The sequence below is a fragment of the Doryrhamphus excisus genome, linkage group LG4 (assembly GCF_037039965.1).
Source record: "Doryrhamphus excisus strain RoL-2023G ecotype Guam linkage group LG4, RoL_Dexc_Guam_v1.1, whole genome shotgun sequence".
Classification (NCBI taxonomy): Eukaryota; Metazoa; Chordata; class Actinopteri; order Syngnathiformes; family Syngnathidae; genus Doryrhamphus; species Doryrhamphus excisus.
In genome coordinates this window covers 16,622,109-16,642,632 of record NC_136360.1, presented here as the reverse complement: position 1 = coordinate 16,642,632, position 20,524 = coordinate 16,622,109, and the positions used below count along the sequence as shown (strand labels likewise).

The following is a 20,524-nucleotide window of genomic DNA, read 5'->3' as shown; positions in this document are numbered from 1 at the left end:
GATCAGGTTTGGAAGACTGCTGGGTGCGTAACCGAACCCCCTGTCACACCGTCTACCCCCTCCCCTTTCTCCTGCGTGGGGTGTCCTGAGGAAGAAGGGGGGGCGAAACGCCGAGGAGGAAGGGGCTAAGCACGTCAGGTGAAGCCAACCGGGAGAGGTGGCATTACGACAAGACAGCTGGGCTCTCAGCACTTGCGGGGAAGCAATGTGACGGCGCGCACAGGTGCACGACATTGTGGGTGGACGCCCGTGGGGGTGAGGCAACACGGGGCACCTGTTGCCGGGTTGTTTGTCTTTGGGAGGAATAGAAGGCGTACAAAAACACAGCTTTCCTTTTCCAAGGACTTTCCCCTGGAGTCGTCCTGCACAATCCCATAGCTTTTGCATATACGTAGGGTGTCTATGAACAGTGGCCCATTTAGGCTCGGGACACTACAGATAGATTCCGGTCAGGGAACCCTTCAGTCAATTTTACTACTGCATGTTTGTTTTTGATACAACAATAATAATAATATTAAATAATGATAATAATATTAAATAATAATTAAATAATAATTATTTAATATGATTATTATTTAATAATTACTGAATAACTATTAAACAATTATTGAATTATTATTATTATTATTAAAGAAGTATTAAATAATTATTAAATATTATTTAATTGATTAATAAAAATAATATGACTAATTATTAAATATTATTTAATGAATTAATAAAATTGATATAATTAAATAATTATTAAATAGTTATTTAATAATTACAACAATAATAATAATAATAATAAATAATAATCATTAAATAATATATTTTTAATAATATTATTGTTGAATAATTATTAAATAATTATTAAATATTATTTAATTATTAATTGATAAATTAATATAATTTAATAATTATTAAATAGAACACTATGTACTATGGAAAGAGAACACCCGGCGGTCCAAAGGTGGTTTTACCTTCTCCTTGGCTACTTTGTGCGAGAACGGGCAGGTTCCATCCGCCTGTTTGCATGTCCCACGCAGAAACCTGCAGATGAGACGGAACCCGATGACATTGACGTGTTTGACATTATTTCTTGTGTACAGAGTTGATTCAAAGTCAGTCGGTTATAATCACCTGATGCCTGGCTTTGACGGTACACACAGTATGGAAGTACTTCACTACATTTAACTTTATTGTTTGATACATTTTTTTACTTCAATGTTTTGTATTTGAATTCTAACTTATTAAACATGGATGGATTTTCACAGTAAATTTTTTTTTAATAAAATCAGATTTTAGGTCTGTTGGTGACTTGAGGCCAGATAAAAATAAAAATAAAAATAAAAATAAAAATAAAAATAAAAATAAAAATAAAAATAAAAATAAAAATAAAAATAAAAATAAAAATAAAAATAAAAATAAAAATAAAAATAAAAATAAAAATAAAAATAAATTAAATTTAGAAGAAAAAGAAAGTAAAGAAATATGAAAAAGTAGAAAGTCCTAGCCTGGAACCCCCCACAGGGTTAAAGGGTTAAAAAGCTAAGATTGCAAAGTGCTCCAATACATAACAAGACATACTTTAAGTTGAAAGAAAGTTTGTCCGAAAACTTGATTTGCTGATCGAGGATACAAAAAAAAAAACAAAATTAAATGTCTAGAAATCTGGAAGAAAAAAAAAATTGACATTTTCTTTCCTGGATTAACCATTTAATACCCCCCCCCCCCCCAATAGTGTGGAAACGTACCTTGTGCACACGGCCACTTTGTCTGGGTCGTGAATGTAGGGACAGCTGCTGCCCCGATTGCATTTGCCAAAACGGTTGTAGTACATGCAGTACTGCCTTTGCTGCTTCTTCTGCCGTGCTTGCCTGATTATGGCGAGACTGCGCTGGACCGCACGGCTGGTTTTTGGAAAAGGAGAAGACGGTACATTACGTTAGATTGGACATATTTAAGTGCCCTGCAAACAAATCACATACAGTATCAGCGGTATAGAAAATGAACAAATGAACGAATGTCTTGTTTAGTAGTGGCGTGGGACGCGACACTATTACCACGTCAGTGTTGGCTGCAATTCTTCCAATCACACTTCAGTTTCTATATGTTGCCATGACAGCGTCATCTGTCCAGGGCCTTCAGAATCAGTAGTGCTGGCCCGTGTCACTGAAGCACACTTACCAATGTTGTTTTTTTCTCACCACTGACTCAGAGGTTTTATTATGTTTTATTATTATTTCATAATTATTTAATAATCATTAAATAATTATTTAATAATCATTAATTATACATTATTAATAATAAATTTTTAATAATTCAATTACTATTAAATATTATCTGATCATATTTAATAATCATTCAATTATTATTAAATATTATCTAATAATATTTTTAAATAAATTAAATATTATCTGATAATATTTAAGAATCAATATTATCTGATAATATTTAATAATCATGAGTTATTAATAATTATTTTTTAATAGTTCAATAATTATTATATAATAATGTCATAATTACTAAATAATTATTAAATATTTTTTTAATTTTTAATAATTCAATAATTATTAAATAATAATGTTATAATTATTAAATAATTATTTAATAATAATTAATTATTAATAATACATTTTTTATAACTTTTAGCCTTGTTTTTAGCTCTGAATGATTGTATGGATATTGTATTGTAATGCATCATTTACTATGTTTTTACTCAACTATTTTTTATTCCTTTTTTCTTCACTGTAAAGCGTCTTTGAGTACTCTGAAAAGCGCAATACAAAAAAAAAATATTAATTATTATCATTGTTATTATTATTATTATTAATACACAGCATTGGTGAAATGTTCGCAGTACAACACGCCAGATGAAATATTCTAATAATGTGTAATAATACAAAAGTCTGTACTTACCTGGCCAGATGACGTGAGCTGTTGGAGCGAGCGGTAGGAGAACTGCCAGGAGAGATGTTGAAAGCTCGCCCTAATTTTTAAGAAACATTTATTGTGAGAAGTAACAGTGACCCTTGAACACATAAATCCATGAGTTTACCATGAGAGCCAAGTGGCTAACCATACTACATTTAGGGAAAAAACAAGGATGGGGTCCTATGCCGATTTCACCCCCAAGCTTTTATGGTAGCTTCATTTTAGCTGAGTAATAGAATTTAATTGATTTAATGTTACATATATTGTGTCTGTTATAATATGAGGGAGCTGTCAAAAGAAAAGTTGGACCATGATTTGGTCAAAATGAAATAAATGCTAACTCGTAAGAGTGTTTTTGTTTATCTCCACACCCAAATGGTATAATTATATCTTGCTATGGCGTGGTTATTTTCATCATAGTGCTTTGACATATTGGTGCAAAAGTGAAACGTGACATCCAGCGAGCGCCGTCTGGGACCGTCATAAACACTATGCACTCAATGCACTCAACTAACTTTAGATTAAAAAAAAAAAAGGGTGTCTGTGTCAGGTTTCCAGGGGCCATTAGAGAACTGGCAAAGAGCCCACAAAGTTGAGGTTATGTATGTAGGTATGTATGTAGGTAGGGAGATCTTATTCTCTAATTTGGGAACGTTTCTGACCGGCTTGATTCAACCGGCGTCTGTTTAGCCTGGAGGGTTTGCGTTGGCGATGCTGGACCATGAGAGAAATCGTATCCCATGCCGGGAAAACACCGGGTAGTGTTGGGTATACAACGATCCCGGTCACAGGTTTTCCCAGAACGGAGCTACTCAACTTTTAGCAGGCTTTTCAGGATTCATTACTTCTGACCTCAAAACCAGACAGTTCCCTTACGTCCCCTTTCTGCCAGCAGGCCACGATTGGTGCTCGATTGCTTCCCCGTCCATCGCCATCACATACGCTCCTTTGTAAAGAAACCCCCCCACTCTGCTTTGTATCAACGACCCGCGTTCTCGGAAATGATGAGACACAGTCCCTTGTACTACTGTTACGCGCTAACGATGGATCTGCGCGATCGATCGATAGCACTGTGGCCGAGATGGATCCATCGTTAGCGCACAAATCGATCGATTTCTGCGCTCACAATCGATGGCATATTACTGCGGATGGATGTGTGTAGTTTGTAGTTTGTTCTCGGCGGGGGGGGGTGTGAACCCTAACCCTAACCCTAACCCTAACCCTAACCCTAACCCTAACCCTAACCCTAACCCTGTCATTGTATGCAATTAGCAGACGATTAGCAACGGTTGTCATTATATCGTCAGCGCAGTGTCAAAGCATCGGTCTCCAGCGCAAGGCAGTTATAGCCATCGTGAGCGCAGAACTCGATCAATTTGTGCGCCAACGACGGATCCATCTCGGGCGCAGAAATCGATCGATTTGTGCGGCAACGACGGATCCATCTCAGACGCAGAAATCGATCGATTTGTGCGCCAATGACAGATCCATCTCGGACGCAGAAATCGATCGATTTGTGCGCCAACGACGGATCCATCTCGGACGCAGAAATCGATCAATTTGTGCGCCAACGACGGATCCATCTCGGACGCAGAAATCGATCAATTTGTGCGGCAACGACGGATCCATCTCAGACGCAGAAATCGATCGATTTGTGCGCCAACGACGGATCCATCTCGGGCGCGGAAATCGATCAATTTGTGCGGCAACGACGGATCCATCTCGAACGCAGAAATCGAGGGAATTGGCCCCTTTGTATCAAGTTGTATCGACTCCTAAAGAGCAGCCACAACCATAACCTAAACGGAAAGCTTTCTAGATCTTCCAGAATCTGCATCTATTCCAGCTTTTCCTTGGATTTCCAAAACAGATCAGTTTTCTATTTTATTTCATCCACGACTCATCTCCGTGCACGGCCACTCCACTGTGATTGGTCCCACTCGGGCACGCCCATATAAGGAAGTCTGGCTCGCTGTGATGTCACAGCGTTCAAAGTGATACTTTGGCAACGTTTAACAGGAGAATACAACATTCCAAGTACAGTGATAGGTCAGATGGACCTGAAAAGTCAGGTAGTTGATGGAAAACCGCCACAGCGACTCTACCTGTTCGGTTGATGGACATGTTGTGGCCAACTTTGCGGGAGAGCTTATTCGCCGACACTTGGTAGAGACTACCCCGAATCCAACACACGCCAGACCCTTTCCAGTGGTGGGCGGCTGCCGGGTATCGGTTGTGACATGGTCTCTGGCGGCTCTGGAGGAAACTCCTGGAAGAGGCGTTGGAGAGAGCAAAAAAATGGGAACACAAACAACCCCAATGAGTGACGGCATATATTTGAAACAACACAAATCATGAATTCATAATTCATTGTTTCGGTACTTTTAGCGGAACTTAAGTCAGGTCAGTATATAAAAAGCCGGGATGGTCTTATCTGTTCATCCATCCTCTAGACCAGGGGTCTCAAACTCAATTTACTTGGGGGCTGCTGGAGCTACGATCTGGGTGAGACTGGGCCGCATCAGGTTTTCAAAAAAAAAACAACCAAAAAAAACACATTTATTAAAAACAAAAAAATTAAAAAAACCACTTCCAATTTTCTACAAGAAAAGCTCTGACAAAACATTCCACTGTTCTCAAATATCTTAATTTTTATTTTTCTGCACAAAATAAGATGAAAAATAAATAAACAAATCAAGAATAAAGAAAATCAATCAGTAATAAATAAATATAATAATAATAATAATAAAATGGCAAATAATAAAAACTTAAGAAACCACATATAGTTGGTGGGTAGACAAATTATTTTTTCAGATTAAAATGAACAAAGCATTATTAGAGCCCTGTAGACATGACAAAACACGACTATAGTCACATTTATACTCTTTTTATTTACAACATATTGCGCAACTGCAGGGTCTTGAGACACATGCTAACTCGCAAACTAGAGAGCTAGCGACCTAAACGGTAGCCTCCAAGTTATTTCCTTTCAACTTAAATAGCCAAAAACTTACCACTTCCACACGGATAGGGAGGATAACTATTAACAGTTATTTTACCTTTAACATGAACATTAATCAAATGTAATAATTTTTTCTGGGTACATGATACCATACAGCATCCATATCAAACTTGCGCGGGCCGCACTAACATTAAACTTTCATATCAAGGCGGGGGCCTCAAACTAGTGTCCTGCGGGCCACATTTGGCCCGCGGGCCGCGTGCTTGAGACCCCTGCTCTAGACCTCTCGGTCTTCCAGTACTGTATATACCCACCTTCTCTTTTATGTCTCCTATCCTCGAGGCCAACCCCCCCCCCCCACCACCCCACCCCCGACCGACTATCCTCCACCGTGTCACAGCACTCTGTTAAATTGCTAATCTAATGGAAAGGACGGCAGTGTGGAAATGGAGAAAATTGAAAAGAGGAGAGGAGGAAATCAATGCCATAATAGGCAGGGCAAGGGGCCAGAGTGCTGAGGGTGCCCCCCCCCAACACTGTAGCATATAGACCACCCCAACACACACACACACACACCCCAAGTACAGCACACGCAACAGGCCTCCACACACACACACAGCAAGTAACAGTGTTGTAGGTGTAAGCCTGTGTTGTGTACAAGGATGGGAGGAGGGCCGGGGGGGGCAGTGCAAGGGTTATGGCGATAAATTGCACTGTCCTGTCACTTCTATTTGGGGCGGGCTGCCGCCGTTCAACGCGGTGCCACCGGAGGTAATTTGCTGCCGTGTTCCAGACGGGCTGGGAAATGGGTTTAGAGTAGTAGTTCATGCCTTCCATTGCCGGGGGAAATAAAAAGGTGGGGGGGGTAACCCAGAACATGGCCCCGCAACAAAAAAAAAAAACAACCGGTATGGCGTGACATCCGACGGCCGCAAACGAGAACGAATGAGAGAAATCGAGAAATCTGCGTTGGGCTGCGTTCCGTGCGGAGTCTACCTGGGCGTGATACATCACATTCAGGGGCGAGATGGGTGGCTGCCCTGCACGGGGGCAACTGCAGCCAGGGGAGCCGTAATGGGGGCTAATGTTGGAGCGCTGGCTGGCAACCGGGCGGCCCGGGGAACCGCAAATGGGGTTAATAGGGATATGACACGATCTTTTAACACAGACGGCAGTTAACCCCGACACAGAGGGGCGGTCAGAGCAACATGGAGTGTGTGGGGGGTTGGGGTGGGGGAATTTTCACTCTGCCTTCCAAGCCTCACCACTTTCACCAGTTTGGAATCCGGCTCAGGTGTTTTTAATTTTTCAGTCGGCACCTGAAGGACTCCCGGAATGCTGGAGCCTATCCCAGCTGTCTTCGGGCGAGAGGTGGGGTTAACACCCCGGACTGGTGGCCAACCAGCCAATCACAGGGCACATATAAACAAACAACCATTCACACTCAAATTCATACCTATGGACAATTTGGAGTTAGCCAATTAACCTAGCATGTTTTTGGAATGTGGGAGGAAACCGGAGTACCTGGAGAAAAACATGCAAACTCCACACAGAGATGGCCGAGGGTGGAATTGAACCCTGGTTTCCTAGAGGTCTGCACGCTAACCACTCGACCTGTGAATACTTATACACATGAATTCTTAGTTTAGAATTTTTTAATACATTTGCAAATATTTCCCCCCCAAAAATGTTTATGCTGTCGTATGTAGAATTTGAAAAGAGAAAATGAATTTATTTCACTTGGGAATAAAGTTGTCACAGGATAAAATGTGGAAAGCACTGTGAATACCGTCCAGGAATACTTCCAAGAACAGCCACCCCTCATCCATGATGCTCTCGGAAGGAAATCATGGAGGTAGTTCCTTACTTGAACGACGCAAATAATGCCGATAACTGTAATTTGTAACCTTAACCAAAGTCTAAAGCAGGGGTCTCAAACACTGGGCCCGCGGGCCAAATGTGGCCCACAGGACACTAGTTTGAGGCCCCCGCCTTGATATGAAAGTTTAATGTTAGTGCGGCCCGCGCAAGTTTGATATGGATGCTGTATGGTATCATGTACCCAGAAAAAATTATTACGTTTGATTAATGTTCATGTTAAAGGTTAAATAACTGTTAATAGTTATCCTCCCTATCCGTGTGGAAGTGGTAAGTTTTTGGCTTTTTTAAGTTTAAAGGAAATAACTTGGAGGCTACCGTTTAGGTCGCCAGCTCTCTGGTTTGCGAGTTAGCATGTGTCTCAAGACCCTGCAGTTGCGCAATATGTTGTAAATAAAAAAGTATAAATGTGACTATAGTCGTGTTTTGTCATGTCTACAGGGCTCTAATAATGCTTTGTTCATTTTAATCTGAAAAAAATAATTTGTCTACCCACCAACTACAGTGAAGAAAATAAGTATTTGAACACCCTGCTATTTTGCTATTTCTCCCACTTAGAAATCATGGAGGGGTCTGAAATTTTCATCGTAGGTGCATGTCCACTGTGAGAGAGATAAACTAAAAAGAAAAATCCAGAAATCACAATGCATGATTTTTTAACAATTTATTTGTGTGATACAGCTGCAAATAAGTATTTGAACACCTGTGTATCATCTAGAATTCTGACCCTGAAAGACCTGTTAGTCTGCCCATTAGAAGTCCACCTGCACTCCATGTATCATCCTGAATCAGATGCACCTGTTTGAGGTCGTTAGCTGCATAAAGACACCTGTCCACCCCATACAATCAGTAAGACTTTAACTTGTAACATGGCGAAGACCAAAGAGCTGTCCAAAGACACCAGAGACAAAATTGTACACCTCCACAAGGCTGGAAAGGGCTACGGAGCAATTACCAAGCAGCTTGGTGAAAAAAGGTCCACTGTTGGAGCTATCATTAGAAAATGGAAGAAGCTAAACATGACGGTCAATCTCAATCGGAGTGGAGCCCCATGCAAGATATCACCTCGTGGGGTCTCAATGATTCTAAGAAAGGTGAGGAATCAGCCCAGAACTACACGACAGGACTTGGTCAATGACCTGAAAAGAGCTGGGACCACCGTTTCCAAGGTTACTGTAGGTAATACACTAAGACGTCATGATGTGAAATCATGCATGGCACGAAAGGTTCCCCTGCTTAAACCAGCACATGTCAAGGCCCGTCTTAAGTTTGCATATGACCATTTGGATGATACAGAGGAGTCATGGGAGAAAGTTTTATGGTCAGATGAGACCAAAATAGAACTTTTTGGTCATAATTCCAATAAGCGTGTTTGGAGGAAGAAGAATGAAGAGTACAATCCGAAGAACACCATCCCTACTGTGAAGCATGGGGGTGGTAGCATCATGCTTTGGGGGTGTTTTTCTGCACATGGGACAGGACGAGTGCACTGCATTAAAGAGAGGATGACTGGGGCCGTGTATTGTGAGATTTTGGGGAACAACCTCCTTCCCTCTGTCAGAGCATTGAAGATGGGTCGTGGCTGGGTCTTCCAACACGACAACGACCCGAAGCACACAGCCAGGAAAACCAAGGAGTGGCTCCGTAAGAAGCATATCAAGGTTCTAGCATGGCCCAGCCAGTCTCCAGACCTGAACCCAATCGAAAATCTTTGGAGGGAGCTCAAACTCCGTGTTTCTCAGCGACAGCCCAGAAACCTGACTGATCTAGAGAAGATCTGTGTGGAGGAGTGGGCCAAGATCCCTCCTGCAGTGTGTGCAAACCTGGTGAAAAACTACAGGAAACGTTTGACCTCTGTAATAGCAAACAAAGGCTACTGTACCAAATATTAACATTCATTTTCTCAGGTGTTCAAATACTTATTAGCAGCTGTATCACACAAATAAATTGTTAAAAAATCATGCATTGTGATTTCTGGATTTTTCTTTTTAGTTTATCTCTCTCACAGTGGACATGCACCTACGATGAAAATTTCAGACCCCTCCATGATTTCTAAGTGGGAGAAATAGCAAAATAGCAGGGTGTTCAAATACTTATTTTCTTCACTGTATATGTGGTTTCTTAAGTTTTTATTATTTGCCGTTTTATTATTATTATTATTATATTTATTTATTTATTACTGATTGATTGATTTTCTTTATTCTTGATTTGTTTATTTATTCATCTTATTTTGTGTAGAAAAATAAAAATTAAGATATTTGAGAACAGTGGAATGTTTTATCAGAGCTTTTCTTGTAGAAAATCGAAACCAAAGCAAAGTTTATTCATTTTTCTGTTTTTAATAAATGCGTTTTTTTTTGGGGTTTTTTTGGAAAACCTGATGCGGCCCAGTCTCACCCAGACCCGAGCTCCAGTGGCCCTCTAGTATATTGAGTTTGAGACCCCTGGTCTAAAGCATTAATAGTACTACCAGTTACGTACCGTATCTTTAAATGGCAAAGAAAAATGGGCAATATGATAATAATTTGGTAGTGCTGCATAGTCGTTAGCATTAGCATTGAAGCAAAACACCTCAAAAGGTGATTTCTGTCTCCTGTACTCTCCTTGGCCTGTTTTTCACCGTGTGGCTGACCTTCGAGGGGTGGGGTGGGGGTCTCTGTTATCAAAGATCCCCCAGGCTTGTACGGGGCACAAATCCTCTACAGTTGGACATTTAAGTTGTTTTAGAAGCAAGCTCTTTCAGTGCATGGATACATACTACTGCCATTAGCTTTTCTTACAAGGTCAGAAGTGTAAATTGACATGAAAACCTACCTCATCTATTATGTCTTTTTTTCTTTTCACATTGCTACGACAACATTTTAGAATCAGAAATGGTTTTATTGCCAGGTATGATCAAACACATACTAGGAATTTGTTTTGGTGAAGTAGGTGCAGACACATCTATTAAGAGAGAAAGAGAGATGGCCGAGGGTGGAATTGAACCTGGATCTCGTAGCTGCGAAGCCTGCCAGTCAACCACTTGCAGCCCTGAGTAATTGATACACTCATTGAAATGTCTATTTTTTATTCATTCATTCATTTTCTACCGCTTATCCTCATGAGGGTCGCAGGGGGGGTGCTGGAGCCTATCCCAGCTGTCTTCGGGCGAGAGGCGGGGTACACCCTGGACTGGTGGCCAGCCAATCACAGGGCATATATAGACAAACAACCATTCACACTGACATTCATACCTGCGGACAATTTGAAGTGGCTAATTAGCCACACGCTAACCAGTTATCCTCAAATTAATTTCTTCCAAACTCAATAAGCTTACCACTTCCACATGGAATGGGAGCATGTTTTTTCCCCACTCTATTATGTGGAAATGCCATGGATGACTTCATGACTTCATGCAGTGTTCATTCATTCATTCATTTTCCACCGCTTTTTTCTCACGAGGGTCGCAAGGGGGTGCTGGAGCCTATCGCAGCTGTCTTCGGGCGAGAGGCGGGGTACACCCTGGACTGGTGGCCAGCCAATCACAGAGCACATATAGACAAACAACCATTCACACTCACATTCATACCTATGGACAATTTGGAGTTAGCCAATTAACCTAGCATGTTTTTGGAATGTGGGAGGAAACTGGAGTACCCGGAGAAAATACAAAACTCCAAACAGAGAGGTCTGCGCGTTTGACCACTTGACCGCCGTGCAGCCGGAGCACAAACTTATTTATCTAAAACCTAAAACACGTCAACGGGCACCCTGAACGCTTCCCGTTAAATCAGTTGCTGGATGATTCCAACATTTAGGAAGTATGGATTGCATCCGGTGGAAGTATGCACCAGATAAGATAAGATAAGATAAGATAAGATAAGCCTTTATTCGTCCCTCAGTGGGGAAATTTACATTGCACAGCAGCAAGAGTACAGAATCAGTTAAGCAGTACAAAATACACAATATAAAAAAATAAACAATATAAACATCCCAAGTATTAATACCCAGAGTTATATACAAATACAGTATGCAGATAATATGAAATGAAATATATGACCAGTCTATACACTATGAGATCTTGCCAGTGAGTTACTATGAGGCATTATAGAAATACTTCACTACACACATTTGTGATTTAACAGCCATATGCCAAAATAGATTAAATTAATTATTAATTAGTTCATTATTAAATTATTATTATTATTAAATTAATTATTTGCACTATGACCCATTTATCATTGCACTAAAATTAATATATCTGCAATATGTCTGCTCCTGCATATGCTCCTGTGCAATACTATGTGTATATTTTGGATATCTTGTATATATCTTGTTAAATTGTCTTTTTTACTTTTTTTACTATACTTTTTTTTTTTAAACTTGACTACTGCACTGAAAGGAGAAGCTCTTCAATCTTGTTGTACATCTTGTATAATGACAATAAAGGCCATTCCATTCCTAAATTCATAAAAAAAACCCATGTACATAAGTATTCACAGCCTTTGCTACGAACAAACCAAGCAGAAAGCCATTTAAAAAAAAAATGATATTCTTTGTGGGCATTCAAAGGCGGGCGCAAACTGACAAGGCAGACGGCATCAGGCCTTATGACGCTTCACAAGTAAGCGTCATACTTACCCCCCCCCCAGGAGTACCTGCCAGACCCGTCCCTCCCTCACGATGATGCTCCACACGTGCATCCATCCACGCTTGGCGATATTTCACAGCGCGTCAAGAGGCGTGAATGAAAAATCCCCTTGATGAATCCATATTTACTGCTGCGGCTAAATGAATGGTAATAAGTCAGCAGAGTCCGGCCACAGTTCAGACTCCAATGCCGCATCGCATTTGGATTACGACATTGAGCGGGGGCCGCATTGTGCGCGGCACAAGCCGGGACTGGGACATTGTGGCAAATGTGGCCCGCAGGACACTAGTTTGAGGCCCCCGCCTTGATATGAAAGTTTAATATTAGTGCGGCCCGCGCAAGTTTGATATGGATGCTGTATGGTATCATGTACCCAGAAAAAATTATTACATTTGATTAATGTTCATGTTAAAAGTTAAATAACTGTTAATAGTTATCCTGCCTATCCGTGTGGAAGTGGTACGTTTTTGGCTTTTTTAAGTTTAAAGGAAATAACTTGAAGGCTACCGTTTAGGTCGCTAGCTCTCTAGTTTGCGAGTTAGCATGTGTCTCAAGACCCTGCAGTTGCGCAATATGTTGTAAATAAAAAAAAAAGTATAAATGTGACTATAGTCATGTTTTGTCATGTCTACAGGGCTCTAATAATGCTTTGTTCATTTTAATCTGAAAAAAATAATTTGTCTACCCACCAACTATATGTGGTTTCTTAAGTTTTTATTATTTGCCCTTTTATTATTATTATTATATTTATTTATTACTGATTGATTGATTGATTTTCTTTATTCTTGATTTGTTTATTTATTTTTCATCTTATTTTGTGTAGAAAAATAAAAAGTAAGATATTTGAGAACAGTGAAATGTTTTATCAGAGCTTTTCTTGTAGAAAATTGGAACCAAAGCAAAGTTTTTTACATTTTTTGTTTTTAATAAATGCGTTTTTTGGGGGGGGGGGGGGGGGGGGCCTGATGCGGCCCAGTCTCACCCACACCCGAGCTCCAGTGGCCCCCAAGTAAATTGAGTTTGAGACCCCTGGATTACGTACCGTGGACCATTGAGCCATACAAAATGGTTATTCAAAAATATATTGAAAGTGAAACTAACTGAACTAAAATACAAATGTAATTCATTCAGAAGACACATCGAAAGTACTGAACTATTCTACACTGGTCACTAGGTGTCATGTCATTGTACCATTCGGTGAGACACACAAGCACCAGAACAACGGGCTTATTGCGGGTTTGAATGATCTCACAACAGGCGCGGTGATACCTAAAAGGGGCTCCGCTTGCGCCTGGAACTCAACTCTGAACCCCCGATGTCACTTCCTTTTTTTACAGCAGAGGGCGCTAATGAATAAGGACCTGCAGAAAGTGTGCTTGTCAAAAACTTACCTTGCCAACTGGATTTTTTTGGCTCTCCACGAGAGGCTGGCGTTGTAGGGCAGAGTGTTCAGATAACTGGAACCCGGGCAGTTCACCTTCTTGTACTGGGCCCGACAAATCCTCTGGGAGGCTGAAGTGCTGTGGAAGGACGTGGCCGGACCTGTGGACAGAAAACCTCCATCAAATATGAAATTCTAATCCAAGTTTAATGTTGAAACGTGAAAACCAAAATTTTTCTCTTGCTGGGAATCACCAACTCCAACCACTTCTTCCTGAGCTTGCCTCGTGGAAATATTTCCTGGGAGCCATAGCGTACAACCGTAACCGTATTACGCTAGTTCGTATCTGGTCGACTGAGCATGCCCATATAAGGAAGCCTGGCTCCTTGTGATGTCACAGAGAGCCAGCTTTAGAAAAAAAACTATTTTTCAAATGCGCAAACCACCTTATCTGAAACTTTGGCATGGTTTAACAGGAGAATAGCACATTCTAACTACAATTATGGGGCAGAAACATGAAAAAAATCATAACAGGACCCCTTTGAACAGAAAGACAAAATGGAAAATCAAATTAACAAAACAAAACAAACAAGCAATTTAAACACTAGCCCATCTCATCTTAAAACCACTTGTGCAGCAGTTAAGTGCTCTGTCTTTAATATAAGTATAGTTGATGGCGTAAAGGGGCAAGAGTCCGGGTGGGGGGGTGGACATGCACTCCTTGAGAAGCTCATTTCCAACCCCTGCTTTCAGAAGATTTAATTGCCATCGGTGAGGACGGTTGCGGTTTTAATTAACCTCCGATAAAACAACTTGTCCATCAGGGGGCACACGGTGGCAAACAATTAAATGAATGTATTTCCCACTTCTGAGCAATGCAGCATTTCTTTCCACTCCGCCCTCCGGGGGAAGCGTCTCGCTTCCGAGCTGGGATGCAGCCCCGGAATGACTTCTCGGTCCAACATGGGACAAATGGGTGCAAAGATATGATGTTGTAATTTCCACGTATATTGAGGAGGATCGGTCGTTGCTGGGAACAGGCTTTTGTTTTTTTCGTACGCCTCGATTTGGTTTTCTAGGACAGTGTTTTTCAACCTTTTTTGAGCCACGGCACGTTTTTTTTTTTGCATTGGAAAAATCTTGTGGCACACCACGAACCAAAAATTTTGGTTGTTGTTGGAAAACAACTAAGTAGCACCTAAAGCGGCGGTTCTCAACTGGACTCGTTACCCAGCATGCCTTGCGGCACCCGCAAGAAATGCCACTTATACTACAGTGCGACTTATGTATGTTTTTTTCGATGTAATTATGCATTTTTGGCCTTGTGCGACTTATAATTTTATAACTTTGTTGTAACCGAAAATTCCCCTAAAAGAAGTCATTATTTGATTTGTTTGTTTCTCATATTACGATAAAAAAATAATACATATTTTTGTCTTTAATATATCAACATTTATGGTATTTTTTGTCTTAATAAAGTGGAACCTTGGTTAGCATCCGCCCCAGTTCACGTGTTTATCTAACATAAACATTTTTTTCATTTATAAGTCGCTCTGGAGTATAAGTTGCAGGAACAGCCAACCTATGAAAAAAAAGTGCAACTTATAGTCGGTAAAATACGGTATTAACCTGAACTAACTTATTCGTGCTACTTTTTGTACATTTTTATAAATATGATCATTTATTTTCCTGTAGTATTATGACTTAATTCTCATATTATGACTATTTTCATAGTTTTATAACTTTTTTCTAACCAAACCCCCCCCCCCCCAAAAGTCATTATTTGATTTGTTTGTTTCTCATATTACGATAAAAAAATAATACATATTTTTGTCTTTAATATATCAACATTTATGGTATTTTTTGTCTTAATAAAGTGGAACCTTGGTTAGCAACCGCCCCAGTTAGCGTGTTTATGTAACATAAACACATTTTTCATTTATAAGTCGCTCTGGAGTATAAGTCGCAGGAACTTATAGTCGGTAAAATACGGTATTAACCTGAACTTACTTATTCGTGCTACTTTTTGTACATTTTTATAAATATGATCATTTATTTTCCTGTAGTATTATGACTTTATTCTCATATTATGACTATTTTCATAGTTTTATAACTTTTTTCTAACCAAAAATCCCCCCCCCAAAAGTCATTATTTGATTTGTTTGTTTCTCATATTACAATAAAAAAAATAATACATATTTTTGTCTTTAATATATCAACATTTATGGTATTTTTTGTCTTAATAAAGTGGAACCTTGGTTAGCAACCGCCCCAGTTAGCGTGTTTATGTAACATAAACACATTTTTCATTTATAAGTCGCTCTGGAGTATAAGTCGCAGGAACTTATAGTCGGTAAAATACGGTATTAACCTGAACTTACTTATTCGTGCTACTTTTTGTACATTTTTATAAATATGATCATTTATTTTCCTGTAGTATTATGACTTTATTCTCATATTATGACTATTTTCATAATTTTATAACTTTTTTCTAACCAAAAATCCCCCCCCAAAAGTCATTATTTGATTTGTTTGTTTCTCATATTACGATAAAAAAATAATACATATTTTTGTCTTTAATATATCAACATTTATGGTATTTTTTGCCTTAATAAAGTGGAACCTTGGTTAGCAACCGCCCCAGTTAGCGTGTTTATGTAACATAAACACTTTTTTCATTTATAAGTCGCTCTGGAGTATAAGTCGCAGGAACTTATAGTCGGTAAAATGCGGTATTAACCTGAACTTATTTATTCGTGCTACTTTTTGTAAATTTTTATAAATATGATCATTTATTTTCCTGTAGTATTATGACTTTATTCTCATATTATGACTATTTTCATAATTTTATAACTTTTTTCTAACCAAAAATCCCCCCCCCCCCAAAAGTCATTATTTGATTTGTTTGTTTCTCATATTACAATAAAAAAAAATACATATTATTGTTTTTAATATATCAACATTTATGGTATTTTTTGTCTTAATAAAGTGGAACCTTGGTTAGCATCCGCCCCAGTTAGTGTGTTGTTTTTTTTTGTAACCTCAAAATTGTATGCTACAATTTTGGTTCTGTTTTTTTATGCATTCCGGAATTCCATAATCCATAGTCGCTCCGGAGTCGCACAAGGGCAAAAATGCATAATTACATCGGAAAAAACATACATAAGTCGCACTGTAGTATAAGTGGCATTTTTTGTGGGTCCCGCAAGGCATGCTGTGTAACAAGTCCAGTTGAGAACCGCCGCTTTAGGTTCTACTTAGTAGTTCTGACGTTTCATATGAGGTAGTGGTTGAAAATCACTGTTCTAGGGAAATTATTACTGGACACGGGAATGTGATCCCAAAGTTTTCTGGGTTGTGTTGAACTTGAAAACAAAACCTTAGGATGAAGCAACGTGTGTCTGGTTGACGGCATTACCGACAGGACGCACGACAGCGAGCGCTTTCCATCCTCCGCGGTCTTAAGAATCCTCTCAGTGGTCCGCCGCCATACTTCCCTACAAAACTCAGTGCTGCGGTATCAGACTGGGAGTTCCCTCAGAGAACGGATAATAAATCTTCTTATTGACTGTTCCTGGTGCCGTGTGATGCTTCCGCCCCCCCTCGGGGTTCATCGTCAGACTCCCGCGGCTCCGCTTCACTTCCGCGAGACAGTAATGCCATGCAAACATAAGATTTAAGATGGCTAGTACAATTTAATAACCTGTCGTGATAGCATGAGCCACGTGTCTGACACGACTTTCCGACTGACTATCTGGGAGATGTCAACAGAGTGGGATGGCGCACCTCAAATCCCCGGGGGCTTAAATACTTGCATTTTGGAGCGCATTGCAGATTGCGACGCGGTAAAATACACCGCTGGGTATCTTGCTGAGTCTGCGAAAGTTAGGATGTTGTGCAACATTAAAAATATACAGTTCCTCACATCCCGGCGAGCGTTTTCATAACAGTACATCTTTCCAAAAGGAATATATACTCTATACTTTCCCCTTGATATACACTATTAAGTCAAAAATAACCTCTGGCGAATGTACTATCACAAAAATTTCATTACAAAGATATTTCAAGAAAACAACCTGACCGGGTCGTTTTTGACCCACTTATGGAAGGTTGGGGTCGTAACACAAAAACTAAAATTTCTTAAAATGTATAAAAGATAACTTAAAAATGTGAATGGCATGATATCAAAAACATGTTTTTTGAGGAATACCTGAATTATGAAATGAAAAAAAAAAATTTCATTACAAAGATATTTCAAGAAAACAACCTGACCGGGTCATTTTTGACCCACTTATGGAAGGTTGGGGTAGTAACACAAAAACTAAAATTTCTTAAAATGTATAAAAGGTATGTTAAAAATGTGAATGGCGTCATATCAAAAATATGTTTTTTGAGGAATACCTGGAATATGAAAGAATTTTTTTTCATTACGAAGATATTTCAAGAAAACAACCTGACCGGGTCATTTTTTACCCACTTATGGAAGGTTGGGGTAGTAACACAAAAACAAAAATTTCTTAAAATGTATAAAAGATAAGTTAAAATGTGAATGGCATGATATCAAAAACATGTTTTTTGAGGCATACCTGGAATATGAAATGATTAAAAAAAATTCATTACGAAGATATTTCAAGAAAACAACCTGACCGGGTCATTTTTGACCCACTTATGGAAGGTTGGGGTCGTAACACAAAAACTAAAATTTCTTAAAATGTATAAAAGATAACTTAAAAATGTGAATGGCATGATATCAAAAACATGTTTTTTGAGGAATACCTGAATTATGAAATGAAAAAAAAAAATTTCATTACAAAGATATTTCAAGAAAACAACCTGACCGGGTCATTTTTGACCCACTTATGGAAGGTTGGGGTAGTAACACAAAAACTAAAATTTCTTAAAATGTATAAAAGGTAAGTTAAAAATGTGAATGGCATGATATCAAAAACATGTTTTTTGAGGAATACCTGAATTATGAAATGAAAAAAAAAAAATTTCATTACAATGATATTTCAAGAAAACAACCTGACCGGGTCATTTTTGACCCACTTATGGAAGATTGGGGTAGTAACACAAAAACAAAAATTTCTTAAAATGTATAAAAGAGAAGTTAAAATGTGAATGGCATGATATCAAAAACATGTTTTTTGAGGCATACCTGGAATATGAAATTAAATTGAATATGATTATAAAAAATTCATTACAAAGATATTTCAAGAAAACAACCTGTCCGGGTCATTTTTGACCCACTTATGCATCTAAGGGTTAAAACTCAAATTCCACAGATGCAGTCCAATGATTTGGGCCGAGGATCGTCCCGTGTCTTGATGGCCGGCCTATCGGATCCTCCAGCTCAGGGAGGAGACTATTTTGGGACCACCATTTGACATTTTTTGTAACCCTCAGGATCTTTGAAATGACTTAAATGCAACGCAATAATCCCACCGCGCTGAAAGACAGAAAGCTTTTTCGCCTTTGCCATTTAGAGATCCTGACTGATCGAAGATGACACTGAATAGACATTTATTAACTTTCAAGGGCTGCGGTATTAGACTTCGATCAGCTGATGAACGGCCTATTTTCTAATTTTACCTTCAAAATGTCCCTCCATGACAAGGAGGCCAGGGGTGTTAATGTGCCGCTGTATTTAGTTCGGTGAAAAGTGAGGGGCGCAGAGGCTAAAGGTTAGGACAGAGAAAGGGGGACAACAGCATGATGAATGAAAGACAAACCCTCCTCTTGGCAAAGATGCTAATTTGATGAGGGCAGAGGCCAAGGGGGTTCTAGAAGCTCTTTCCCGATCATGTTCCAGACCAAGAACACCATTAATCATCCTGCAAGGACTGGATGTGTCCAGATCTGCACAAGTATCAAATGTTTAGAACTGATGTCATTTTCTTCAACGTGCCCGGAGAGTGCCCTCTTTTACTGAACCGTTCTTCACCACCCGCGGACCCTTCATTCCGTGGTGACGTTGGAGGGCAGCTGTCAAGCCTAATTGGTCCCTTTGGGCCCAGGAAAAGTTGGCCGCGGTCGAATGAAGTACTGATCGCAAACCAGGAGGACCGGACATCTGCTTCAAGTGGCCGCCGGTTTCCGAACCGCTGGCCTGATCTTCTTCCGAACATTATACGGTATACACGCACAAGGCTACAAAACTAGCATTCAAGGTTGTTCAAAGTCTTAGCATGCTCATGAGCGCAGGGCCTCTCTGGAATGCCAATTAAAATGTAACCCTGAACGCATCGCCCGGGCAGCCCAATACACCCTGATGTACAAACACATGCGGTCGGAAAATGAATACATGATGTGCAATTGGTCGTACTGCCGTCCTGTTTTCAGTGTGTGGCCACTTTAAATGAATTATTAATAATTCTGTATTTTGCATTACTCCGATTCATGATTAAAATGTGAACAACTAAGGTTTGGTACTAGCGATGCTATTTCGGGGTAATAGGAGATACTCGGTTCACAAGACAGGATGAAACACAAGACCGGGTCCCCAAGAACGAGGCAAGGTTTTAACAAGACATTAAAAAAAAGTACAATGAAAAAATACCGTATTTTCCGGACTATAAGTGGAATTCCGGAATGCATTAAAAAAAAACAGAACCAAAATTGTAGCATACAATTTTGAGGTTACCCAAAAAAACACGCTAACTGGGGTGGATGCTAACCAAGGTTCCACTTTATTAAGACAAAAAATACCATAAATGTTGATATATTAAAGACAAAAATATGTATTATTTTTTTATTGTAA

The 20,524-nt window shown here is 39.5% G+C and overlaps 1 protein-coding gene across 2 annotated transcripts in view; it reads right to left on the bottom strand.

Moving 5' to 3' along the window:
• zc3h3 (zinc finger CCCH-type containing 3) overlaps nucleotides 1–20,524 on the bottom strand; it is a 48,280-nt gene that overhangs the window by 13,411 nt on the left and 14,345 nt on the right. For both annotated transcript variants that reach the window (XR_013627301.1, XM_058073408.2), the window contains exons 4-8: nucleotides 13,775–13,925; nucleotides 5,019–5,182; nucleotides 2,899–2,968; nucleotides 1,734–1,889; nucleotides 960–1,029 (exon numbers count right to left, since the gene is read on the bottom strand). Coding sequence is in view for 1 of the 2 variants with exons in the window: in XM_058073408.2 (XP_057929391.2) it covers nucleotides 960–1,029; nucleotides 1,734–1,889; nucleotides 2,899–2,968; nucleotides 5,019–5,182; nucleotides 13,775–13,925 (611 nt within the window). In the remaining variant the exon portion in view is untranslated. The remainder of the gene's footprint in view (nucleotides 1–959; nucleotides 1,030–1,733; nucleotides 1,890–2,898; nucleotides 2,969–5,018; nucleotides 5,183–13,774; nucleotides 13,926–20,524) is intronic.